Here is a 27,687-nt window from a genome sequence, read left to right as displayed (position 1 = left end):
TCAAGATTAGTAAAAACAATATTATAAAAGAATTTTTTTCTCCTTTATTTTTCCCCCAGAGTTATTTCTATCCTAATTATATTGAAACTGTATTCTCCATATTTGTGCTACGTATACATATATTATATATTAAAATCTTTGTGATTATGAAAAGGAAGCATTTGAAGATTTTTTCTTCTTTATTTTCCCCTCTCTTAAGGGGGTTTTTTTACTTGCTTAAAGAGTCAGACATTTCATGATCTTATTTAGCTACATTCTCCAATGTTAAGTTGTGTCCTTCTGGGGCCAATGTGCCCAGTTTAAAAATCCAATAACTTTCTCTCCTATTTAATTTCATTATTGCTCGCGGGTCTTTACTATCTATGGAGTCTATAATTGTAAGAGTCATTTTATTGTAATCTCTATTATGCTGGATATTATAATGTTTTGAGATACTATGCTTCATGTAGCCTGTTTTAATATTATGACGGTGTTTGTTGAGTCTAGAATGCATTTCTTGTATTGGGAAGATTAATATTGTTTAAGAAGGAATTAATTGCCGATTGGGTAGGCTTTGGGGCATTGGGGTCATTTTTAAGGTTGTAGAGAGACTGATAAAAATCAGCGAATGCATTGGCTATTTCCGTTGGGTTGCGTATTGTGGCATTAGAACCCGTCACGAGGTATTCAATTTTGTTTTGCATTTCTCGTTTTTTAACCCTCCTGGCTAGTAAGGCACCCGCCCTGTCACCCATCATATAGTACCGCTGTTTGAGGGATCTTAAATTTTTCTCATAGTCTACCATCAGCAATTGGCGGAGCTGTGTTCTTAGTTTCCTGAGTTCGTCAGATGTTGACATGTTTGGGGCAGATTTATTGTGGGCTTCTAAAAGCGCTATGTGGGACAGTAGAGCTTTGGAAGTTGCCTGATGCCTCCTTTTCTCCCTAGTGGCAATTTTGATGAATGACCCCCTAATAAAGGCCTTGTGTGCAGACCATAGCGTTTCCTCTGTCACCTCCTTGTTGTCATTAAATTTAAAAAACTCTGCGAGGTCGGCCTGCAACTCCTCAGAGATTTGTCTACAGGCTAGGAGGGAGTCATTCATGCGCCACCGGGTAAAAACGGGCGTGCGGCTTTGCTCCTGGACTGTCAGGTATATGGGGGCATGGTCCGACCAAGCTATAAGTCCAATTTTTGAATCTGAGCAATCCATAATAAGTGAGCTTTCAACCAGAAAGTAGTCCAATCTGCTGTATGAGGTGAACCGAGGTGAGAAGAATGTGTAGTCCCTCTCATTTGCATGTTGGTATCTCCATATATCATGGAGATGCCTTTCTGAAATTATTGTGCTCATTTCCTTCCTCTTTACAGCAGTATTGGAGCAATCCAGAGTGCTGGACATTAACATGTTAAAATCCCCGCAGATTATTTGCTTACCCTCTGTAACAGATGAAAGCTTGGAAAGAAACCTCCGCAGAAAGCTGATCTGACCAGAGTTGGGGGCGTAAAGGGTTGCAATAGTATACTTAGATCCATTTATGGAGCAATTAATAATGGCGTATCTACCTTCAGGGTCTAAATGTTGGGAATGTAGTGTGAACGCAACAGTATTTTTTACACAAATGAATACTCCAGCCTTTTTTTTTTTCCCACAAGCCAGCAGTATGAAAGGAAATTTAGCATTATTTAACCTGTGCGAGTCCCCCTGGAGGAGATGAGACTCTTGACCACAAATCACGTCACATTTGGATTTAACCACTTCCCGCCAAAACATGGATCTCTTGGCCGGCGAGTTCAGGCCCCTTACATTTATAGACATACAGTTCAATACCATTGTACATGAAAAAAAATCCCTTGCCTAGAGCTGCGGGGGGAGAAAGGAAGGTTAGGCAGGAAAGAGGTAACACTGACAACATTAACATCACTAACATTACTGATGTAGGGAGCATCAGTCCACATAGAAAAAAGCCCAAAAAGGGGGCCTGCGGTATGGTGGAAATGTACCGCCATGGGGGCTCAGGGTCCTGGTTGAACAGAACCAGCGGACCTTAAAAGTAGCAACTAAGTCTCAGCCGCGACTCAGACATATCACATAACTCACGCGACGGACCGATCTTCATTCACTTTATCCCTTTGGGATGATCCTGTGGCTCTTGGAGATCTGGCCGGGAGATTTGCCATGTTCCATGAGGATAGGAGCTTTGCCAACTGTTGTGGGGAATGGCAGACGTGGGTGTTTCCTGCACGGAAAAGCAGGATCTTTACAGGGAAACCCCATCTATAGGATATAGCTTCATCCCTGAGAATTTTGGTATAAGGGGCAAATTCCCTCCTTTTTGCCAGGGTTCCTGCAGACAGATCCGGAAAAATGGACAGGTGCTGGAATTGCTCAGACAGAGGCGGCCTCCTTCTCAGGGCTCGCAGCAGGGCTTCTTTGGTCTTGTAAAAGTGCAGGCGAGCCAAAGTGTCCCGGGGGGCATCAGCACTGAGGGCTTTAGGCTTAGGGACTCTCTGTATTCTGTCCACCAGGAAATCAGTTGCAGACAGGTCTGGGAGCAGCTCCTGCAGCAAGGAGCCTAGAAAGCTCTGCAGCCCCTTGTCTGGTATGGCCTCTGGAATTCCTCTGATTCTTATGTTGTTTCTGCGGGACCTGTCCTCTAAATCCAAGACCTTGGTATGGAGCTTTTGCACTTGTTCCTCCAGTGCTGCATTGGCATCAATGAGGCTATTGTGTGACTTTGTCAGCTCCTGCATTTTAGTTTCAATGTGTGCTGTGCGACTGCCTATGGCAGTGATATCTCCCCTCAGCTCAGCCACCATATCTTTCCAATCCTGCTGCAGTGATGAGCGGAGGGCACTGAGCAGTTTCTGCATGGTACCTTTGGTAAGCGGTATATCTGCAGCGTCTGTGTCCAAGTCTGGGCCTGCTGTGGATCCCCTCCTGGATGAGCGTGAGGAAGCTGTGGAGGAGGATGCTGCTGCCATTTTCCCTCTTCCCGTGCTGGAGAAGAAGTCTGTAACTTTCGCCGGGGACGGCTTCTTCTGGGACTTTCCCCTTGGCATGCCACGTTCCTGGGTACCTCCGCAGCACTTTCCCCCCGTGTGCAGAGAGATTGGTGCCACTGGTGAGCCGCAGTGAGCCGGTTAGGAGTCGAGGTGGCTGGAGCTCAGCAGCTAGGTGACCGGTGCCATTAGCAAGCAGGCCACGCCCCCCCAGAATCCGACCATTTTTCACATTTGAAACTGCAGAAACCCTGATTGTCGCTCTTATCCATTCTTGTCTGGACTATTGCAACTCTTTACTGATCGGTCTCCCTCTGACCAAGCTCTCTCCTCTCCAATCCATTCTGAACGCAGCAGATAGGGTCGTATTCTTGTCCAGCCGCTTCACCGATGCCTCCACCTTGTGCCAGTCACTACACTGGCTGCCTATCAGCTACACAATACAATACAAACTCATATGTCTCACCCACAAGGTTCTCCACAGCTCTGCACCACCTTATATCTCATCTCTGTCTATCATCCTGCCCATCCACTCCGTTCGGCAAATGATCTTAGACTAACATTCTCCATAATCCAAACCTCACACCTCCGTCTCCAAGACTTTTCTCATGCTGCGCCAGTTTTCTGGAATGCACTACCCAAACGTAGCTCTCACGTTTTCAGCGTGCATTAAAAACACATCTCTTCAGACAAGTTTATCATTTTACCTCACTAACCTAACTCTCCCCTGTCCCACCTTCAAAATACTATTCTTATCCTTCTCCCTCCTATTTCAGTCCTCACATCCTATATACTACCAATAGCATGTAAATGCACTTGAAAGGTTTCTGTCTGATTACGGGATCATTCAACTTTATATGAAATCTATAATTTATCATAATGATGGCCGGACCAGATCTACAAGTGTGCTTTACCTTTCATGTCTCCCGATTTCCCCATAGATTGTAAGCTTGCGAGCAGGGCCCTCGTTCCTACTGTAGCTGCTGAACTATGTGCTATTTTGTTTTTGTCTGTACAAGCCCCCGCCTGATTGTAAAGTGCTGCGGAGTATGTTGGCGCTATAAATATAAAATGTATTATTATTATTAGTACTTTGTAAAGCTAATTAAGATTGCAGCTCTGGAGTACAATAAAGAATGGAACTTTGGATCAGTACAGGATAAGTAATGTATGTACACAGTGACTGCACCAGCAGAATAGTGAGTGCAGCTCTGGGGTATAATACAGGATGCAACTCGGGATCAGTACAGGATAAGTAATGTAATGTATGTACACAGTGACTGCACCAGCAGAATAGTGAGTGCAGCTCTGGGGTATAATACAGGATGTAACTCGGGATCAGTACAGGATAAGTAATGTAATGTATATACACAGAAACTGGACCAGCAGAATAGTGAGCACAGCCCTGGAGTATAATACACTCACGGGTGACAGTCATGTGGTTTCTGACCATAGAAGGTCACAGCGTTTGGCTGCGCAGAACGGTCTCTGACATTGCATTGTTCCTGCTGTTACTATTCATTGGTATAGCTAGCTTTCCTGCTAGAGTCATCTCTCCCTTTTGGACCCAGCAGGAGCTCGACTTCCACCCAGCTGTTCATTATCAACATTTTCTTGGTGCTTAAGTACCCCTTCCCTCCTTGGACTAGTGCTGGTGATATTACTCAGTTAATTCAAGTCTTGGCTGCAAGCAGGTGGCTTGTACTCCTCTGTTTGTATTGTTGCTTAAAACATCTACCTGAGTCATCTGTAAATAAGTAGTTCATGCTTTTCCCCCCGGTCTGTCCCTCTTGTCTTATATAGATGTTTAGTGGGTTGACTAAGAGCTGATCCCATCTGTTCCCTATTTAGGGTCCAGCACTAGGGATACCTAGGCTCAGGTATCTGGCTCGGCGCATAGGTGCGGAACCTATCTAGGGTGGTGAGGGACCCCAGGGACCGGCAGTAGGTTTGGTCAGGGGTCCCCATCTTCCCTGTACGTAGCAAGACAAATACAGGATGTTACTCAAGAAATGTAATGCATGTACACAGTGACTGCAGCAGCAGAATAGTGAGTGCAGCTCTGGAGTATAATACAGGATGTATCTCAGGATCAGTACAGGATAAATAATGTAATGCATGTACACAGTGACTGCAGCAGCAGAATAGTGAGTGCAGCTCTGGAGTATAATACATCCTGTAACACAGAAACAGTACAGGATAAATAATGTAATGTAAGTGCACAGTTGTTACGTCACCACTGGAGTCCGCTCCAGCGACTTCTGCTCCGATCGCCAGGCGACGCCGTGTTCCTGCCGTGGATGGTGCTGGTGATGGGAGAGGAGTCGATGCCAGCGGCACCGGTGGGCGCAGGCTCCGTTCATTCACTGGTCTGGGTTTCCTGGGGATCTGCAGTGCCACTGGCTGACTGTAGGTGGCGGGTGTCTCCCAGCTGAGGTACCATCATTCAGCTACAGCCTATGAGAAGACACCACACCCTTTTTAATTCCCCTCCTGTCTACTGACCTCTGCCAGAGATAGTTCTGAGAATTCTGGCTCCTGTTTCGTTCTGTGATTTCATGTGCTGACTTCTGCGTGTTTCCTGACTACCCTCCTGCCTGCTGTTTTTGTACCTCGCTGCCCGATCCGGTTTTCACCTCTGCTTGTTTCTGATTACGTCTTTGCCTGACGATTCTGTCCCTGTTCTGCTATTCCTGGTTTGACCCTGCTTGATGACTACGCTCTCAGACTGCAGCCTTCCACAGGTAGTGATCTCCAGGGCCCTGTGTAATTCCAAATTCCTGAATAGGGGTTAAAGGGTTTCAGGGTTCTGGGGGTCCTGCTTGGCAAGTGGCTTCCCTCTAGCCTGTCCATTACAGCCCGTCTGAGTCTGTGGATCCAGGCAGGCGTTACAACAGTGACTGCACCAGCAGAATAGTGAGTGCAGCTCTGGGGTATAATACAGGATGTAACTGAGGATCAGTACAGGATAAGTAATGTATGTATATAGTGAGTGCAGCTATGGAGTAACTCTGGATCAGTACAGGATAAGTAATGTATGTATATAGTGAGTGCAGCTCTGGAGTAACTCTGGATCAGTAATGTATGTATATAGTGAGTGCAGCTCTGGAGTAACTCTGGATCAGTACAGGATAAGTAATGTATGTATATAGTGAGTGCAGCTCTGGAGTAACTCTGGATCAGTACAGGATAAGTAATGTATGTATATAGTGAGTGCAGCTCTGGAGTAACTCTGGATCAGTACAGGATAAGTAATGTATGTATATAGTGAGTGCAGCTCTGGAGTAACTCTGGATCAGTACAGGATAAGTAATGTAGTGCAGCTCTGGAGTAACTCTGGATCAGTACAGGATAAGCAGTTTATTGCATTTACAACTTTGCCAAACCTTTTTATGTATAGGAAGTTTACAACTGGGCATACTTCAATTTGTGTCTTCATGCTTTGGCCTTAGTGACCCTGCTTCTTCTTCCAGAATGCTGCTGCACCTCAGAGGGTCCCGGTCCCGTCACTTCCCTGCGATCCTGAGCCCATGTCGAATCACCCAGCCCTCATTCTGGAGCTGCCGCATGTCTCACATGTGACTGTTTTCACCATGATGCAAGACCGCTTTAGCAATATGCAGGAGAATGTCTGTGGGGGTCTGAGACCCCTGGACCAAGTCACATGCTTCAAAGTAAGCCTATTGAAACTCCCCCGAAACATCAGACCTCACACATTTGGTATTAAATATTGCACCCTATATTGCAATTTAACCCTTTAAAGTGCTTGTCTCCCCCCGACCGCCTGTAATCCTATGTCCTATTCGAATGCGCATGCTTCTAGATATCTAAATTTTTATTTTTTTTTTCTTTGGACCATGCAGTGTGGAGATCGAGGCCACTATGCCAACAAATGTAGCAAAACCCGCTACGCCTTTCTAATGAAGAAGTGACCATCGGATGTCGGAGGATCGGTGGCGTGGACACTGACGAGACCACCGCGTCCTCATCCACTCTAGTGGGGACTTCCACGCCGTGAGACCCGTTCAGTACTCGGACACGTGGGAATTTGAGCATTACGCACTGTGACTGATGAGTTATCCTATTGATTGCACAAAAATTGTTAAATTATTGAAAAAAATAAATTATATTTTGATAACCTGGGATATCTAATTAATGCTCAAGCAATATTACCTGGTCAATCAAAGCTGGGCCTAGGTGAGAAAAGACCATTCACTCAATATGGTCAGACCATGTTAAAGCGCTGACTGCAGCGGCAGCCCCGTGTACAGGCTGATATCATAGAGGGGTCTATGTGCCAGCGGTCCACAACATGCAGGTAAGAGGACACTGACAGATCTCCAGTATAAGCCAAGTGGGGGCTTTTTTGGCATAAAAAATGTGCTGAGTCGGCTTATATACAGTATTTGCCCCTGTTATGTACTGTGTTGTGGCCGTGTCTGACCGTACAGGGACATGGTCTGATCATACCACATCTCCCGGACTGGAGAGGAAGAAAAAAAAAGTGCAAAGACATAGCACAGGATCATAGCAGATTCTTTCTGTGAGGCCTGAAACACGCTTCCGCATAAAAAACGTACGTGTTTCACGTTCCGTTTTTCGGATCCGTGTTCCGTTTTTTTTATGGGCGTTTCTCTGGTACGTGTGACATCCGTATAATGGCATATGCTTGCCGTGTGTGCGCGTGTGGAATGTCCGTATATGCGTACGTGCAATGTCCGTGTGGTGTCCGTATGTGTTGATCTGTGTGTTGTAAAATGTCGTTGCTACATACCCGCTGACAGCCGACACAGACAGACGAGCGATGAGAATGAACTCGGGTGAACCTCACCCGACTTCATTGTCATACCACGGCTCTGTCTGTGTGGCGTCCTGATTAGCGGTCACCCCTGAAGGACTCACCGGTGACCGCTAATCCCATGAGTAACTGAAGTTAGCGGCGACATTTGCGCTGCCGTCACTCAGGTTACCCGCGGCTAGCTGGAGTCACCCACCCAACACCACAACTCACATGTGACTTCATCGCTGATCGCGCAGCTCACTTCAGTCTCTTGGGTGACTCGCAGTCACAGGTGGAGGATCCAGTGGTGGCCGCGAGTAACCTGACTGACGTCATTGGTGATCGCGCGGCTCACCTCAGTTTCTGCTTGGAAGTGACGGAGAGCAATCATTGTGTGTGGTCGCTTCTGTCATCTTCATGTAGCAGAGCTGAGAGTGTCGTGGGACATCCATGGATTACGGCGGACCTGGATGGTTTTTTTTGTTTTATTAAATTGGTGAACGAGGGTGTTTGTTTTAATTATTCTAAATAAAGGATTTTTTGAATGTGTGTGTTTAATTTTAATAACAGGTTAATCATGGAAGTTATCTCGGGGAGACGGCTGCCATGTTTAACCTAGGACTTAGTGGCAGCTATGGGCTGCTGCCATTAACTCCCTTATTACCCCGATTGCCACCGCACCAGGGCAATTCGGGATGAGCCGGGTAAAGTCCCGGGATTGTCGCATCTAATGGATGCGGCAATTCCGGGCGGCTGCTGGCTGATATTGTTAGGGTGGTGGGCTCCCCATAACGTGGGGCTCCCCATCCTGAGAATTACAGCCTTCAGCCGTGTGACTTTACTATGGCTGGTATCAAAAATGAGGGGGACCGCACACTATTTTTTTTTAATTTATTTTTTTAACTGCACAATATAGACCCGCCCACCGGATGCTGTGATTGGTTGCAGTGAGACAGCTGTCACTCAGCGTGGGGGCGTGTCTGAATGCAACCAATCATAGGCGCTGGTGGGCGGGGGAAGCAGGGAATAGTAGATTGAATAATGAGCGGCCGTCATTTTCAAAACAATTAAAGCCGCCGTATCTTTTGCACAGCTGTTCTTCACCGCGCTGGTGATTGGGGATCGGTAAGTAATGGACAGGGGGAGATACAGACTGACCAACAAAGGGATATTGACTGCCAACCACAGAAAAAAAGGTAAATTGACTTATAACCAAATAAAAAATAGATTGACCGACATCGCTCACTTAAAAACGCACACTGACGGTACGTGTAGCACACGGACATGCTATGTGTGCCATCCGTGCAGGCACGGACCCATTGACTTTAGCGGGTCCGTGCCTGTGTGATCCCGGAGAAAAACGGACATGTCGAGCGTGTTGGAAAACGCACGCACGTACAAACGACACGGACACACGTTCCGTATGGTTTTACGTGTGTGTGCCTGCTACCATAGGGTAGCATTGGTCTACGTGTCTCCGTGCCGCTGGTATGTGCAAAAACGTACCAAACACGTACCGGCGGCACGGATGTGTGTCGGAGGCCTGAGGTAAAACATGACAAAACAGGCAGGGAAACGTTTACCTCACAGAAAGCAACAGCTATGATCCTGTGCAGTAATGTCTGTATACTTTTTTTACTTCCTCCCCTGCCTAGGAGCTGGGGTATGATCAGACCATGTCCCTGTACGGTCAGACACGGCCATTACACAGTACATAGCAGGGACACATATATAAGATTATCTCAGCACAGGAACACTTTATTTAAATACATCCAATTGTGGAAATTATTATTATTCCAAGATCTATTGATATAAATGAACTTTCTTAATGGGAAAACCCCTTTAATTTTATATTATGATAGCGCGATCTTCAATGGACCTCCTTTTATGATATTTATATGAACTAAAAGGGCACATGGACAGGGACTGTCTTCATGAGACCGCTCTCTGCTAGACTGTCTCTTACCCCTTCTGTCCACTCCGCCAGCAGCAGCTTGTTTATGGTTTCCAGCTGTCAAAAGACTTTTATGACTTTTAATTTTCCTGGATTTAGCGGCAGTTAACCTCAATTGTTGGATGTGTCTCTATAGAGAATACAGTATGTGATGGTCAGTAAACTCTTTTAATAATGGTGTGGTCAGTACAGCTTCTCGATTATATAAACTCTGAGCTAGAAATAAACAGTGTCAACTAAAATAACTTAAAATAACCATTATTATCACAAAACACAAAAAATGTGCAAATATTCACAAGGCACTTGCGGACTGTTTCCATGACATCACATGAGTATAAGCATTCTGGCAGCTGTGAGGTCATCAGTGATATTTTCTCCAGCGATTCTGCCCTGAAAGAAAGAAGTCAGAGGTAAAACCTGATGCTCCCGGTCCCTAAGGCAAAATCTGTAACGGGGCCACCCACGATGCGCTACCTGTAATACTGGTGCTATCTGACTTGCCAGGAGGGCTATTGTGCCCCTTTCGGGAAAAGGACCCAGCTTTATACAGAACCTTTCTATATACTCATCGGCACGTAAACCCCCTCTAGTGGGCACAACAAAGAGTTGCAGCCCTGAAATCCAGAGCGTGGATTTATCGTACAGTTAGAGGGGTTTCCGAAACTGGGCACAGTATTTACTTTTATATTTCTACTTTCTTCTAAAGGATATATAAAATGTGTGTGTATAAATATGTTTTTTTTAATACTTTTGAGCCTTTTGTTTTCCATTAAGGATAAACATCAGCCATGGTAAATGGCAGCTGCTTATCCCACACGCTAAACGGGTTTTCCCAGTTTCAGCTCTGGCTTCAACTGTTTTTTAAAAAAAATTAAATACACACACATACATACATACATACATACATACATACATTATATATATATATATATATATATATATATATATATATACACACACACACACACACACACACACACACACACACACACACACACATACATATATATATATATATATATAATAGAGCGAGAGAGAACACGTCACCAATATATAAATATATTTCTAAGGCTATGTGCCCACGGGAGTTTGTACCTGCGAATATATCCGCAGGTATCCCGCAGCTGCCCGCTGGAATCCGCAGCTTTTTTTTAACTGCGGTAGTACAGCGAAATAGCTGCGGTAAACCTGCGGATATTCGTGTGGCTTACCTGCGGAAGTCCCGGCCCTATCTCCATAGTGGAGAGCTGGGATTTCCGCAGGTAATTCAGCAGAAATAATTGACATACAATTACGTGCGGCTATGGGACATACGCAGCATATTCCGCATCCGCAGCATGGACACAGCACTCCCCATTTCCCATAGGATAACATGGGGAGTGTCTGTACATGCTGAAACCTGTGGATTTATCTGGAAAAGCCAGAAAATCCGCGGATTTTCCGCAGAAAAATCCACAGGTTTAATCTCCCGTAGGCACATAGCCTTAGGGTGCTATTGATGTGAATTTATAACGCGATGTCCATAACAAACTATAGAAGACCATAAGTTAAGTTATTTGTAATAATGAGAAATGTCAGAGGGAAAAGAAGGGAATTTTGTTACTTACCGTAAATTCCTTTTCTTCTAGCTCCAATTGGGAGACCCAGACGATTGGGTGTATAGCTACTGCCTCCGGAGGCCACACAAAGCACTACACTAAAAAGTGTAAGGCCCCTCCCCTTCTGGCTATACACCCCCCGTGGGATCACGGCCTGCTCAGTTTTAGTGCTAAAGCAAGAAGGAGGAAAGCCAATAACTGGTTTAAACAAATTCAATCCGAAGTAACATCGGAGAACTGAAACCGTTCAACATGAACAACATGTGTACCCGAAAAAAACAAAAATCCCGAAGGAAACAGGGCGGGTGCTGGGTCTCCCAATTGGAGCTAGAAGAAAAGGAATTTACGGTAAGTAACAAAATTCCCTTCTTCTTCGGCGCTCCATTGGGAGACCCAGACGATTGGGACGTCCAAAAGCAGTCCCTGGGTGGGTAAAGTAATACCTCAAGTTTGAGCTGCAAAACAGCTCTCTCCTACGAGGAGGCAACCGCCGCCTGCAGGACTCTTCTACCTAGGCTGGCGTCCGCCGAAGCGTAGGTATGCACCTGATAATGTTTGGTGAAAGTGTGCAGACTCGACCAGGTAGCTGCCTGGCACACCTGTTGAGCCGTAGCCTGGTGTCGTAATGCCCAGGACGCACCCACGGCTCGTAGAATGGGCCTTCAGCCCTGATGGAACCGGCAGCCCAGCAGAACGGTAGGCTTCAAGAATTGGTTCCTTGATCCATCGAGCCAGGGTGGATTTGGAAGCCTGCGATCCTTTGCGCTTACCAGCGACAAGGACAAAGAGTGCATCCGAGCGGCGCAGGGGCGCCGTGCGGGAAATGTAGATTCTGAGTGCTCTCACGAGATCCAACAAATGTAAATCCTTTTCAAACCGATGAACTGGATGAGGACAAAAGGAAGGTAAGGAGATATCCTGATTGAGATGAAAAGAGGATACCACCTTAGGGAGAAACTCCTGAATCGGGCGCAGCACTACCTTGTCCTGGTGAAAAACCAGGAAGGGAGCTTTGGATGACAACGCTGCCAGCTCGGATACCCTCCGAAGAGACGTGACCGCTACCAGAAAGGCCACTTTCTGTGAAAGTCGAGAAAGTGAAACATCCTTCAGAGGCTCGAAGGGCGGCTTCTGGAGAGTAACTAGTACCCTGTTCAGATCCCATGGATCTAACGGCCGTTTGTACGGAGGGACGATGTGACAAACCCCCTGCAGGAACGTGCGTACCTGAGGAAGTCGTGCTAGATGCTTTTGAAAAAATACCGATAGCGCTGAGACTTGCCCTTTAAGGGAGCCGAGCGATAAGCCTTTTTCCAAACCAGATTGCAGGAAGGAAAGAAAAGTAGGCAATGCAAATGGCCAGGGGGACACTCTCTGTGCCGAGCACCAGGATAAGAAAATCTTCCACGTTCTGTGGTAGATCTTAGCAGACGTGGGCTTCCTAGCCTGTCTCATGGTGGCCACGACCCCTTGAGATAATCCTGAAGATGCTAGTATCCAGGACTCAATGGCCACACAGTCAGGTTCAGGGCCGCAGAATTCAGATGGAAAAACGGCCCTTGTGCCAGTAAGTCTGGCCGGTCTGGTAGCGCCCACGGTTGGCCGACCGTGAGATGCCACAGATCCGGATACCACGACCTTCTCGGCCAGTCTGGGGCGACGAGCAGGACGCGGCGGCACTCGGACCTGATCTTGCGTAGCACTCTGGGCAAGAGTGCCAGAGGGGGAAACACATAGGGCAGTTGGAACTGCGACCAATCTTGCACTAAGGCGTCTGCCGCCAGAGCTCTGTGATCGCGAGACCGTGCCATGAAAGTTGGGACCTTGTTGTTGTGCCGGGACGCCATTAGGTCGACGTCCGGCCTTCCCCAGCGGCGACAGATTTCCTGAAACACGTCCGGGTGAAGGGACCATTCCCCTGCGTCCATACCCTGGCGACTGAGGAAGTCCGCTTCCCAGTTTTCTACGCCGGGGATGTGAACTGCGGAGATGGTGGAGGCCGTGGCCTCCACCCACATCAGAATCCGCCGGACTTCCTGGAAGGCTTGCCGACTGCGTGTCCCGCCTTGGTGGTTGATGTATGCCACCGCTGTGGAGTTGTCTGACTGAATTCGGATCTGCTTTCCTTCCAGCCACTGCTGGAAGGCTTGTAGGGCAAGATACACTGCCCTGATTTCCAGAACATTGATCTGAAGGGTGGACTCCTGCTGAGTCCACGTACCCTGAGCCCTGTGGTGGAGAAAAACTGCTCCCCACCCTGACAGACTCGCGTCTGTCGTGACCACCGCCCAGGATGGAGGTAGGAAGGACCTTCCTTGTGATAATGAGGTGGGAAGAAGCCACCATTGAAGAGAGTCCTTGGTCGTCTGGGAAAGGGAGACTTTCCTGTCTAAGGACGTCGACTTCCCGTCCCATTGGCGGAGAATGTCCCATTGAAGTGGGCGCAGATGAAACTGCGCAAACGGGACTGCCTCCATTGCTGCCACCATCTTCCCCAGGAAGTGCATGAGGCGTCTTAAGGGGTGCGACTGGCCTTGAAGGAGCGAGTGCACCCCTGTCTGTAGTGAACGCTGCTTGTCCATCGGAAGCTTCACTGTCGCTGAGAGAGTATGAAACTCCATGCCAAGATATGTTAGCGATTGGGTCGGTGACAGATTTGACTTTGAAAAGTTGATGATCCACCCGAAAGTCTGGAGAGTCTCCAGCGCAACGTTCAGGCTGTGTTGGCATGCCTCTTGAGAGGGTGCCTTGACAAGTAGATCGTCCAAGTAAGGGATCACCGAGTGTCCCTGAGAGTGCAAGACTGCTACCACTGCTGCCATGACCTTGGTGAAAACCCGTGGGGCTGTCGCCAGACCAAATGGCAGGGCTACGAACTGAAGGTGTTCGTCTCCTAACGAAGCGTAGAAAACGCTGGTGCTCTGGAGCAATCGGCACGTGGAGATAAGCATCTTTGATGTCTATTGATGCTAGGAAATCTCCTTGAGACATCGAGGCAATGACGGAGCGGAGGGATTCCATCCGGAACCGCCTGGTTTTCATGTGCTTGTTGAGCAGTTTTAGGTCCAGAACAGGACGGAAAGAGCCGTCCTTTTTTGGCACCACAAACAGATTGGAGTAAAAACCTTGACCTCGTTCCTGAAGAGGAACAGGGATCACCACTCCCTCTGCCCTTAGCGAGCACACCGCTTGCAGAAGAGCATCGGCTCGGTCGGGATGTGGGGAGGTTCTGAAGAACCGAGGCGGAGGACGAGAACTGAACTCTATCCGGTACCCGTGAGACAAAATATCTGTTACCCACCGGTCTTTGACCTGTGGCAGCCAAATGCCGCAAAAGCGGGAGAGCCTGCCACCGACCGAGGATGCGGAGAGAGGAGGCCGAAAGTCATGAGGCAGCCGGCTTGGAAGCGGTTCCTCCGGCTGCTTTCTTTGGGCGTGAGTGAGTCCGCCAGGAATCTGAGCTCCTCTGCTCCTTCTGAGTCCTTTTGGACGAGGAGAATTGGGTCCTGCCCGAACCTCGAAAGGACCGAAACCTCGACTGTCCCTTCCACTGTTGAGGTTTGCTTGATCTAGGCTGGGGTAAGGAAGAGTCCTTACCCTTGGACTGTTTAATGATTTCCGCCAATTGCTCACCAAACAGCCTGTCTTGAGATAATGGCAAACTGGTTAAGCATTTTTTGGAGGCAGAATCTGCTTTCCATTCCTTTAACCATAAGGCTCTGCGTAAAACCACCGAGTTGGCGGACGCCATTGACGTACGGCTGGTAGAGTCCAAGACCGCATTGATAGCGTAAGTCGCAAACGCAGACATTTGCGAAGTCAAGGACGCCACCTGCGGCACTGATGGACGTATGATAGAGTCCACCTGCGCCAGACCAGCTGAAATAGCTTGGAGTGCCCACACGGCTGCGAATGCTGGAGCAAACGACGCGCCGATAGCTTCATAGACAGATTTCAACCAAAGGTCCATCTGCCTGTCATTGGCATCTTTAAGTGAAGCCCCATCTTCCACTGCAACTATGGATCTAGCCGCAAGCCTGGAGATTGGGGGGTCCACCTTTGGACACTGGGTCCAGCGTTTGACCACGTCAGGGGGAAAGGGATAACGTGTATCCTTAAGACGTTTGGAGAAACGCTTATCTGGATAAGCATGGTGTTTCTGGACTGCTTCTCTGAAGTCCGCATGGTCCAGAAAAGAGCTCAATTTACGTTTGGGATACCTAAAATGGAATTTCTCCTGCTGTGCTGCTGCCTCCTCCGCTGGAGGAGAAATATCCAGCAGTCTATTGATGGCCGCTATAAGATCATTCACCATGGCGTCACCATCAGGGTATCCAGGTTGAGGGCAGTCTCAGGATTGGACTCCTGATCACCTAGTTCTGTCTCATCATACAGAGAATCCTCTCGCTGAGACCCTGACCAGCGTGATGACGCCGAGGGTCTCTCCCAGCGAGCTCGCTTAGGCTGCCTGGGACTGTCGTCCGAGTCAGAGCCTTCAGCCTGTGATGTCTGGGACCCCCTTGGAGCACGGATTAGTTCCAACGGAGGGGGACCGGGGAACATTGAATCAGCAGTGCCCATGGTCTGAGTGACCGGCCTGGACTGCAAGGTTTCTAGAATTTTTGTCATAGTCACAGACATCTTATCAGCAAAAACTGCAAATTCTGTCCCCGTCACCGGGGCAGGGTTCACAGGCGTCTCTGCCTGGGCCACTACTAGCATAGACTCCGGCTGACGAAGTGGCACAGGGACCGAACATTGCACACAATGGGGGTCAGGGGAACCTGCCGGTAGATCAGCCCCACATGCGGTACAGGCAGCATATGAAGCCTGTGCCTTGGCACCCTTGCTTTTTGCGGATGACATGCTGTTGTCTCCTCAGAGCAATATAGGGGTATAAGCCAAGAAGCGACCGTACAGTGCAATATATAAGGTACAGACAAAAGTACACAAAACAACACTGTGGCACTAGTGGGGTCAGCACCTAGGTGCTGCTTACCGCCCGCTTAACAGCGGGTGTGTGGTCGCCAGAATCCCTTGTCTGGGTCTCCCAGGGCTATGTCCGTTCTCCAGCTCAGACTGCGTGCAGGAATGGCTGCCGGCGTCCTGTGAAGAGGGGCGGGCCGTGGGCGTGCTGCAGACAAAGAGCGGGAACTGGCGTCCCACTGTGCCCAGTGAGAGGGCTGGAGTATGTAAATAAGACTCCAGCCCTCGGCGCTGACTATTGTACAGCGTCTCTCCCCTTCCCTGACTGACAGGGCTGGGGGCGGGAACGAAGCGTAACTAGGCCGCAGAAGCCGGGGACTAGATTTACAAGCGCTGCCGTCGTAAAAGCACGGTCGGCGCGAAGTCCCCGGCGCACCACAAGTCTCAGCCGCGCCGCAGTCACCATGGCGGCCGGCGCGGTAGTTCCCCACACATAAACTCACTCAGCAAAGCTGCAGTGAGTATAACCCCAAACGCGCAGCGCTACTGTCCCCGGCGCACTAGAACACCCAGCAACGCTGGAGTGTGTCTGTGCCTGTCTGCACGGGGACACAGAGTACCTGAATGTTGCAGGGCCTTGTCCCTGACGGTACCCAGCTCCGTATCCAGCAGGATCTCCGGGTCTGTGGATGGAGCCCGGCCTCAGAGTCTGGAGGCCGGTAAGATCCCACTTCACCAGAGCCCTTCAGGGGGATGGGGAAGGAAAAACAGCATGTGGGCTCCAGCCTCCGTACCCGCAATGGGTACCTCAACCTTAACAAACACCGCCGACAAAAGTGGGGTGAGAAGGGAGCATGCTGGGGGCCCTAGTATGGGCCCTCTTTTCTTCCATCCGACATAGTCAGCAGCTACTGCTGACTAAACAGTGGAGCTATGCGTGGATGTCTGACCTCCTTCGCACAAAGCATAAAACTGAGCAGGCCGTGATCCCACGGGGGGTGTATAGCCAGAAGGGGAGGGGCCTTACACTTTTTAGTGTAGTGCTTTGTGTGGCCTCCGGAGGCAGTAGCTATACACCCAATCGTCTGGGTCTCCCAATGGAGCGCCGAAGAAAAGTATTGAACACATGAAGAAAGAGGTGAAAGAAGCCATGGAAAGTTATGACGCCAGTTGAAATCTATCAGTAATTAGAAGCTGCCACTTAGTGAAAAATGAATATTAGCTTGTTCAAAAAGATGTCTCATTACCAAGGTGCCAGACAAGAAGCATCTCATGATGGGTAAAACCAGTGAGCTGTCTCCAATACCTTTGCAACCTTATTGTTGCAAAACATACTGATTACAGAACAATTTCTAAACTACTGAAGGTTCCAGTGACCACTATTGGAGCCGTAATCCGGAAGTAGAAAGAACATAATTTCACCATAAACCGGCCACCACCAGGTGCTCCCAATAAGATTTCAGACAGAGTAGTGAAAAGAATTATCAGAATCGTTGTCCAGGAGCCAAGAACCATCTGTGGAGAGCTAAAGAAAGGCCTGGAATCAGCAGGTACAATTGTTTAAAAGAAAACAATAAGTAATGCACTCAGCCTCCATGGCCTGTATGCACGCTCACCACACAATACTCCATTACTAAAAATCATGTTCAAGTGCATTTAAGGTTTGCGCAATAAAAATTAGTCAAGCCTGTGAAATACTAGGGGAATATAGTCTGGTCAGATGAGAACAAAATTGAACTCTCTGGATGCCATAATACACACCATGTTTGGAGGCCAAAAGACTGAACTGCATATCACCCCAAAACACCATATAAATAGTGACGTGTGAAGGTGGGAACTTCATGGTGTGGGGCTGTTTTTCAGTATACAACACTGGTACCGAGACATTGTTGATAAAACATCTGCCATCTAACAGGATGATGAGGATGAAACAAGGGTGGACATTTCAGCAGGAAAATTATCCCAAACACACAGGCAGGAAAAGTCTCAATTGGTTTCAGAGAAAGAAAAATAGAAAATTTATGGAAGGAACTAAAGCTCAGAGTTCATAGAAGGAACCCACTGGACCTTCAGGATTTAAGGAGTGCTTGTGTGGAAGAATGGCCCAAAATCACACCTGAGCAATGCATGCCACTAGTTTCTCCATACAGCAGCCATCTTGAAGCTTCATCACCAACAAAGGCTTTTTAATAAGTATTACATTTTAGTAAGCGTGTTCAATACTTTTTCCCTGTGCAATTTCTCATTATTACACATAACCTAATTTATGGACATCTATGGTTTGATTTCTTTGCCTGTGTGGATTGGATGGGTGGTTACAGACATCTAGTGAGAAATTCATGTCAATAGCACCTTTAGAAATGTATACTGAACAAAAATATAAACTTTGTGTTTGGTCCCATTTTTTTATGAGGTGAACTAGAAAATCTATGTACAAAAGGCCTTTTTCTCTCAAATATTGTACACAAATGTGTATAAATCTGTTAGTGAGAGCTTCATCTTTGCCAAGATAATCCATCCACCACAGGTGTGGCATATCAAGATTCTGATTGGACAGCATGATTATTGCACAGGTGTGCCTTAGGCTGGCCAGCATGAGCATTGCACAGGTGTGCCTTAGGCTGGCCAGCATGAGCATTGCACAGGTGTGCCTTAGGCTGGCCACAAAAAAAAACCCCAAACAATTTATTAGCTGAAGAATATACTGACGCCTTATGAATTGAGAAGGTTTCAAATTTGTCCAAAATTTTCCAAAATCACTCTAAAACGGCAGCAGACGATACAATTTTACCAAAATTTTGTAATGTGTGAACGCGTCCTGGAACAGTTGGATATATATTCACAGCCCGGTACGTCTCTGTTTCATTCTGCAGTCTCCAGCTCATTTGGGCTGGGTGAGATGTATTACTATTTTACGGCTTTAGGATTACATTGCTTTGCCGAGTTAATGTTTTCCTTCCAGCTGATGCAGTATAATGTTCTGCAATGAAACATGATTTACCGGAGCGGCCGGCGCTGGGCATGAAGTGCTCTCTATGGTAATGTGGCTTGTAAAGCAAATATCCTGTCTGAATGTTAATATTTGGCCTCTGCGCCACCCCTGTTCGCAGGTTGTGTCCGGTATTGCATCTCCGTCCCATTCACTTCAGTAGGGCTGAGCTGTGATACTAGACAACCCCTGGACAGGGAAAAAAAAAGCCTGCCAAGTTTTCGTAACCCTAAAAAAACCCTTATAACATTAAGTTTTTTTTTTTGGTTTTTTTTAAACTCAAAAACATGTATTTAGGACAAAAAAAATTTTTCAATTGGGTCGTGATAACAAAAACGTTGCTGCGTTTGGCTTTCGTTGACTCTTTAGTTTCCTGCACATTAATCTGTGATCATAAATCAGCCGAGTCAAGCTCATAAAGGTGTACAAAGTGTCCCATCAGACTATCAAACAAGCTCACTGACAGATTCTCAGTTAACTCAATCTGCAGCCAATAGTAGACAGTGCAACACAATAATTTTTAGTCTAAAATACAAGTATTTAAGTAAAAAAAAAGCAAGAAATTTGTCCCCAAATGTAGACCACTCCTTTAATCTACAATACAGCACAAACTATTGCACAAGTGATCTACTGTTTTATAGACACAGCTCTGAAACAAATGTTTCTATGGTTACAGACCACAAACAAAACCCTGTGTAGTCAGATCTTTCTGCCATGTTCCTATCTTTCCTGATTGTATGTTAGGAGCAAATGAAATAATGTATGACATGGAGACGCATAGTTCTACGTAGGAGCTGTATACACAAAACGGTAGAAGACTTTACAACCGATGGGGTAGTCAAAAATGGGCACAAACGGCAACTTTAGTTACGTGGAAGAAATCATACTTATATGGTCGTAGTTCCATGAATAGCTGAGAACGCAGTAACCCGCAAGAAGCATGGTCACCCCTCCCACGCCGCCCTTCTTCACATTGATGTACTTGTTGTAGTATCGTCCCCAAACTGGAAAAAGTCACAAAGTTGTAAAATGTTAGATAAAAAAAAAAGAAAACTGTTAACTAATACTGTTGTCTTATTCTCAGAAACATAGTAAAATTCCTTTAAACTGGAATTAAAGGGATGATCTGGGAGTTTTTTCAAAATTGGACTCTGGTTGGGAACTGCTTTATAAAATAATAATGATGAAAAAAAATGTAAAATACCCCCCTAATTAAACGTTTGCCCTTCCAGGGACGCTGTGCCGGTCCTGTAGCATTGACATCATGTCCGTCGTACGTGATGGCATGAGCGCTGAGATGAATGATTGTCTGCAGCGGTCACGTGAACGATGGATAAGATGTCATTACTTTGGAAATGATGGTGACCAATGGAGCTGTGGCAGCAAGAGTTTGATTAGGCACAGGGCAGTAAGTGATATCAGTCTTGATCAATTCCGAACAACCCCTTTAATGAGGACCTATGACTTAGTCAACAAAATTGGGTTCATTTTCTTGTATAAAAAGGAATCCTTGCGCTCCCCTGATTCGGAGTCTCTTTTCCGTTTTGTGCTGTGTCACTCCATTGCAGAGATATTCACATTTGTTGCTTTTGGAGCGCAGTATGTGAAATCTCTTGCTTTGCAGTCAAACTGGGCATTTCTTCAGAGTCTTCTTTGGGGGCGTGTGCTTTCACCCCTCCAAATCAGATACTGCCAATCACAGCTCAGAAGCTAATCTAGCAGTTGAGCTGTGGTTGGCAGGGACTGACAGGGTGAAGTGAAGGCGCACGCCCCCAGAGAAGACTCTGAAGAAAGGCATGGTTGGACTGCAAGCAAAGATTTCACATACTGCTCTGCAAAAGCAACAAATGTGAATATCTCTGCAATAGAGCGACGCAGCACAAAACTGAAAAGAGCAGCAGAATCAGGAGAACTCCGGGATTCTTACAAGATATTTAACTTTTTTGAACAAGTGACAGAAGAGCACTTTAAAGAGGACCCATCACAAGGATATGACATCGAATCCTAATTGGATGGATCCAACTATCATGGCTACTCCTCAGAATGAATTAGCTACTACTGAGTGCTCTCTTTAGAAAAGGGCACCATACGTGTATTGTGAATGTGGAAAACCTGTAATACCATACCCAACCTGTGGATAGATGTGGCGCTGTTTCTGGGAGAAAGTAGCTATATTTCTCCTTTCCTTGACAAGCCTTTCAGGGAGCTTGGCTCGTTTTTCTGATATTGTCCCTACCTGGTGGAAGTCGGACCCTCAAAGGAAACTTTCAGATATTCTGAATTATTAAAAATGGATTTAGTGATGGTAGCGGATCCTTAAAAGGGAATATTAACCCATTTGTAAATCCCATTGGTTTCCAGCTTGTGGAAGACTAAGACCTGCTATTGAGATACCCAAGAAGACCCTTGACTTAAAAGGGTCCTTCACTTTAGACAATCTCTTTTTGTTGTAAGGGTAGACCAACTGATCTGTGAAAGAACCTGACCACAAGCGTTTCATTCTCCTGCAGCGCCTCCACAGGTCAAATAAGGTAATTTGCTCACTCACCATTTGTCATAAAGGTTGGAAAGTTCTTTGGTGTAAATCTATGGTTGGCCAACCAGAGGGGAAGCTCCCCGATTCGAACATCCATCAAGCGCTTGGATTTAGATTGGTTTTCTAGAATGGACTCAGTACGAGTAATTTTGGAATGGTCTAGAGAAAGAGAGAAGGACAGATGACCAAATAGCATAGGAGGAACGGAGGATCCTTGTAGGAGCCAAACATTCCAACCATGGTGGTACACTACCAGGTAGACTACCTATCAGGTCTGGTGGCTTGGAACCTCTACCGTGTAGATCCCATTGATCTTGCTTTCCAGGAACGATGCGCAATTGGACATAATTGGGATACAAGTGAGGAACCCACTGTAGCCCTAAGGGACCATTGACAATCTGCGCGGTCTTGGGTGGGAATAACACAGCCACCTTGATCTCCGCAGACTTCTTCGTTGTCCCCAATGCTTTAATGTTATGCATTTCAGCTTTTATATCACACTCAGTTGGGGAGCTTCCTGGTAATTTTGGTGTAACCCCTTCATGAGGAACGGTGGTAGACCACTTAAAAATCATCAAAGCCTTGGTAGATCCTGATGAAAACCTTGGAACAATGTTCTGGTCATGAGGATGTGTCCCACCTGAAGTCTCTACATTGTCTTTTTCGGAGATTCGATCAAGCGCAGAGAATCGGGCCACATCTCCTTCAAAACTTTTAGTACTGACTTGATCTCTTACCGTCTCAGTTTCACCCAATCTTGGACTTTCCATAGTCATTGGTACCGTTCTCTCAATATTCGACCTTAATAGAAGGGCTTTCTGGATTGGCACATTGGGTTCTGCCAATGCCACCAGCTGCTGATCCGGCACTTTAGGTATTGTAACCATCTGACTGGTCCTCGTGGATGTCTGAAGATCTTTCTTGGACTCTTTCATGGTCACTGCAGCCTCTTCTAGATTCAATCTATTCCCTGATGTGATTTTTCCCACTTTTGGTGCTTTCATCCGGGATGAGGGAATGGTTTTGTCTTGCCGAACTTGATTTTTGAGTCCTGTTTTACTTTTCTCTTTCGTTGTCATGTCCTGTTTATTTACATTTGGTACAGTTGTGCCAGTTTTTTTCATGGCCACCTGGGTGGTCTTCCTACTCTGGTCTTCAGGGTCTGACCCTGAGGTTGCTTTCTTCGTTTCAGTCATCTTACAATGCGGTAAATGGGATTTCAGCCTCTTAAAAGCCTTCCCGCAGAACGGGCAAACGTCCATTGGAGAAGATGGATCTTTCAGCACTGAAGGGAACAAAAATACAAGCTTCAGAGTGGTTAGAAATGAATACGGAAGGGGGAAAAGTCTGACCTCTAGGAATGATCCCTGTCCTACCTGGTGAAGCAGTCACCACATTGAGACAGGGAATGAATGGAAACATGGCTGTGAATGCTTAACTAACCTGAGGGAAGGGGATCCTAGTTTTGACTCTGGTCTAGAATTGTGGCTCTAATACAGTCATGCGAATTAGCCCCGTTGATAGTTACTTCAACCCCACCCCCGCCCATTCCACCTAGATTTGGAAGCCGCCTTATGAGATGGATGGGTGTCAGGCGGGCAAGGAAAAGACGTGTAGGAATGGGGGATGTGGTAGGAAAATAATTATCTGTATGTCTGGTCTGACGGCCTGTGAAGGAAAGTGGCAGGCCTGAAAGTCTATGCAAGGGGGAGCTGATCCAGAGAGCTATACAAAGAGGGGATAGCCAATGGGTCGCTATTAGGAAAGGGCTGGTCTGGGGGCCAGTAAAAGGAGTTGGGGGATGGATCAGGAAATCTGTGAGTCAGAGTGGTCTGGGTGCCTATATAGGAGTAGGGGCTGATATTGGTGGTCTATATAAAGATAGGGGTTGGTTTAGTCTGTATTAATAGAGGGGATTGGTCTAGGTGATCTATATAAAAGAGGGGCTGGTCTAGGGGTCTGCATAAGGTTGTGGGAGATTGGTCTGTGTGGGCTGTGTAACAGAGAGGATTGATCGGGAATCTGTATAAAGAATCAAACTGATCTGGGTGTCTGTATAAAAGTAGGGGTCTGTATAAAGAGAGAGAACAAGTCTAGATGATCTGTATGAAGGTATGGGGGAGGCTGGTCTGGGGGTTCTGTATAAAGAGGGGGGACTGGTCTAGATAATCTATATGAAGGTATGGGGGGAGGCTAGAATCTGTATAAAGAGAGAGGACTGGTCTGGGTTTTCTATATTAAGGTATGGGGAGAGGCTGGTCTGGGGGTTTGTATAAACAGAGGGGACTGGTCTGAGTTACCTGTATGAGGGGAGACTGATCTGTATAAAGAAAGGGGACTGGTCTAGATTATCTGTATGAAGGTATGGGGGGAGGCTGGTCTAGGGGTTTGTATAAACAGAAGGGACTGGTCTGAGTTATCTGTATGAGGGGAGACTGATCTGTATAAAGAGAGGGGACTGGTCTAGATTATCTGTATGAAGGTATGGGGGGAGGCTCGTCTGGGGGTTTGTATAAACAGAAGGGACTGGTCTGAGTTATCTGTATGAGGGGAGACTGATCTGTATAAAGAAAGGGGACTGGTCTAGATTATCTGTATGAAGGTATGGGGGGAGGCTGGTCTGGGGGTTTGTATAAACAGAGGGGACTGGTCTGAGTTATGTATATAAAGGTATGGGGGAAGGCTGGTCTGGGGGTCTGTATAAAGAGAGGGGACTGGTCTAGGTATGGGGGACCTGGTATAGGAGTCTGTTTAATAGTAATATATACAAGGCACTCCTGAATTCAGTACAATATGATGATTTTTATTATTTCATACTCAGTTTAGTCAAGTCAGACGTTGCGGCCCAAACATGGCCTTCATTAGTAACTAGCACCACTGCTGTGTGGATACTGCTAATGACAGGCTGCAAACCACAGAGACTCTCCTAATACTATTACTACAACTGCCCATGGCAGAAATAACAGGCTGCAGATCCCAGTCACATATCTGCTAGCATTCCAAATACTGCCAATGAAAAGAGTGAAACTAGAATCTATCTCTATTCAGCTCAGGTGCTAGTCACTGATGAAGGCCATGTTTGGGCCGCAACGTCTGACTTGACTATACTGAGTATGAAATAATAAAAAATCATCATATTTTACTGAATTCAGGAGTGCCTTGTATATATTACTGTATATGGTCTGGAAACCTACCTGAGCACCCTGGTAACTAGAAATTCGGTAGAAGTGCCTTATCCTTTTGAACTAGGAGTCTGTTTAAGGCTGCAGAGGATTGGTCTGTATGAGCTTTATAAAAAGGGGGTTGCTCTGGTGGGGTCCATAAAAGGGAGTGATAGGATTGGTCTGGCTTACTGAGGTTTCTGTAAGGCCCCCTTCACACGTCCGTGAAAAAAACGTGCGTGTCTTACGTGCCGTTTTTCGGGTCCGTGTTCCGTTTTATGGTACGTGTGGCATCCGTGTGAATGGCGTATGCTAGCCGTGTGTGCATGTGGAATGTCCATGTATGCGTGAGATACGTAAGTGACATGTCCGTGTGTTGCCCATGTGGAATGTCCGTGTGTGATGCACAATGACGTTGCTACATGCCGGCAGACAGAGTTGCGCGATGAGAATGAACTCGGGTGAACTTCACCCGACTTCATTGTCATCCCGCGGCTCTGTCTGTGTCGTGTACGGATTAGCGGTCACCCGTGCAGGACTCACCGATGACCGCTAATCCCCTGAGTGACTGAAGTGAGCAGCGCGATTAGCGCTGCTGTCACTCAGGTTACCCGCGGCCAGCTGGATCCTCCACCCAAGACCGCAACTCACCTGTGACTTCATCGCTGTCACTTGGGTGACTTGCAGTCACAGTTGGAGGATCCAGTGGTGGCCGCGAGTAACCTGAGTGACATCATCGCTGATCGCGCGGCTCACCTCAGTTGCTGTGTGGAGCTGACAGGAGCGGCGGTGTTCTTCTGCAGCTCCTGTCACCTTCATGTAGCACAGCTGAGAGCGTCGCGGGACCTCATCTGGATTACATCAGACCTGGAGGGGTATTTGAGGATTTTAATAAAGTGGTGAAAGAGGGGGTTTTTTTTGTCTTTTATTCCAAATAAAGGATTTTTGGGTGTATGTGTTTATTTTCTTTAACTTACAAGTTAATCATGGAAGGTATCTCGGGGAGACGCCTGCCATGATTAATCTTGGACTTAGTGGCAGCTATGGGCTGCCATTAACTCCTTATACCCCGATTGCCAACGCACCAGGGCAAATCGGGATGAGCCGGGTAGAGTCCCGGGACTGTCGCATCTAATGGATGCGGCCATTCCGGGCGGCTGTTGGCTGATATTGTTAGGGTGGGGGGCTCCCCATAACGTGGGTCTCCCCATCCTAACAATACCAGCCTCCAGCCGTGTGGCTTTACCCTGGCTGGTATCAAAATTGGAGGGAACCGCACATCGTTTTTTATTAATTATCTATTTATTTTTTTTACAGCTCGATATAGACACGCCCACCGGCGGCTGTGATTGGTTGCAGTGAGACAGCTGTCATTCAGCGTGGGGGCGTGTCTCACTGCAACCAATAATAGGCGCCGGTGGGCGGGGAAAGCAGGAAATACGAGATTGAATAATGAGCGGCCGGCTTTTTCAAAATAGTAAAAGCAGCTGGAGTTTTTTTAACAGCCGTGCAGCGCCGCGCCGGAGATCGGGGAGCAGTGAGTATGAGAGAGGGGGGAGACTGAGCGACAGGCAGAGAGGGACAGACAGGCAGAGAGGGACAGACAAAACAGAGAGACCGACCGACGGACTGAGGGAGATTGACCGACATACACAGAAAAAAAAAGAATGACCGACATTGCTTCAAAAAAGCACACAACGTACACGGACCATACGGAGATGCATCCGTGTCACGTACATGTGCTCACGGACCCATAGACTTTCATTGGGTGCGTGTTCTGTGCAGAAAACGGACATGCATCTGTGCTGTACGGATACACATACGTATCACGCACAAGGACCTAATGGAAAAACGCACGTGTAACTCCAAACATTGAATAACATTGGAGTACGTGTGTCCGTGTCTCCGGTACATACGGAAACGGAGCAAACACGCACGTGTTTCACGGACATGTGAAGGGGGCCTAAAAGAAAGGGGCCAGTCAGTGATCTGTTTTAAAAGGGGGGGAGGGGTGTACTTTGGGGTCTGTATGAGGGGACGCAGCCCCAGATCTGTATTTTAATAATGTGGCTTAAATAAAGGGACAGCTATTCAGGATCTCTCAGCTCAGATGTGTTCCCATTCACTGGCAGCAAGCAGGGGGCTTGAAAATAGGAGATAAAATGCAAAGTATACTAGAAAGTTACTAAACTCCTCATAGTGCAGGGATTGCGCTTTATTCCTATAGTAAGCACTGCCAGAAAACAAGGACGGAGGAGCAAACATACAATAACATACACGGTGACCCTGATCCTCGTGCATACCGTGCATCGCCGGGTTTTACCTGCTCCAATCACATTAACCTCGCATCCACATGCTGTCTCCGACCCTGTTTTACGCGTGTGACGTCACCACCCACGTGATGGTCATGTGGACAAGATTTGCTATTCTGATTGGCTGAGAGGACTTGTCCCTGCAACTATGGGCGCCGCCATATTGGTGGCGGCAAAAGTACTTCAATGGTTTCTAAATACTGACTATAATCTTATACGTTTAATATCATAGTAGAGCCGTCATGAAGACTATTAAGTTCACGTAACCTAAAAACAAAAAAAAATCAAACACTAGAGAAAAGTACTTATAGACTCCAACAAAATGGCGCCGTATATGAGGCCACCTGCACGATCACGTGGACAATTTTGAACTTTGTGATTGGTTGGATCGCTCAAAATGGCTGTGTGCGCCATGTTAGTAGAGGCAGTATAAACATTTACGTAGACA

General features: G+C 47.0%; 2 protein-coding genes across 5 annotated transcripts in view; one reads left to right on the top strand and one right to left on the bottom strand.

The window, feature by feature from the left end:
* Positions 1–7,071, top strand: part of CPSF4L (cleavage and polyadenylation specific factor 4 like) — a 34,179-nt gene extending 27,108 nt beyond the window's left edge. The window contains exons 7-8 of the mRNA XM_075347896.1: positions 6,457–6,657; positions 6,847–7,071. Of these exons, the coding sequence (XP_075204011.1) occupies positions 6,457–6,657; positions 6,847–6,915 (270 nt within the window). The 3' untranslated portion in view covers positions 6,916–7,071. The remainder of the gene's footprint in view (positions 1–6,456; positions 6,658–6,846) is intronic.
* A 2,804-nt stretch (positions 7,072–9,875) lies between these two features.
* MTNAP1 (mitochondrial nucleoid associated protein 1) lies at positions 9,876–27,336 on the bottom strand. 4 transcript variants are annotated; one of them, XM_075347894.1, is made up of 5 exons: positions 27,251–27,336; positions 22,020–23,051; positions 21,779–21,925; positions 20,118–20,234; positions 9,876–10,107 (listed from the first exon to the last, which is right to left on the bottom strand). In XM_075347894.1, exons 2-5 carry the CDS (start codon positions 23,026–23,028, stop codon positions 10,079–10,081), a joined length of 1,302 nt encoding a protein of 433 aa, XP_075204009.1. In that variant the 5' UTR covers positions 23,029–23,051; positions 27,251–27,336; the 3' UTR covers positions 9,876–10,078. The 4 variants fall into 4 exon arrangements, with proteins under 4 accessions (XP_075204009.1, XP_075204007.1, XP_075204008.1 ...); XM_075347892.1 differs by having other exon boundaries at positions 27,231–27,302; XM_075347893.1 differs by having other exon boundaries at positions 22,032–23,051; positions 27,231–27,302.
* Positions 27,337–27,687: the final 351 nt, after the last annotated feature.

This window comes from Anomaloglossus baeobatrachus, chromosome 5 (genome assembly GCF_048569485.1).
Source record: "Anomaloglossus baeobatrachus isolate aAnoBae1 chromosome 5, aAnoBae1.hap1, whole genome shotgun sequence".
NCBI lineage: Eukaryota > Metazoa > Chordata > Amphibia > Anura > Aromobatidae > Anomaloglossus > Anomaloglossus baeobatrachus.
Note: the sequence above shows the minus strand (reverse complement) of the source record. Positions and strands in the feature narration are given on the sequence as shown.

Coding starts and splice junctions, on each gene's coding strand:
- MTNAP1 (XM_075347892.1), bottom strand. Junction 20,235..21,778: donor TCCAACCTTTATGACAAATG/GTGAGTGAGCAA, acceptor GACTTTTTCCAG/TTTGGGGACGATACTACAAC. Junction 10,108..20,117: donor ATGGAACTACGACCATATAA/GTATGATTTCTT, acceptor TCTTTCTTTCAG/GGCAGAATCGCTGGAGAAAA.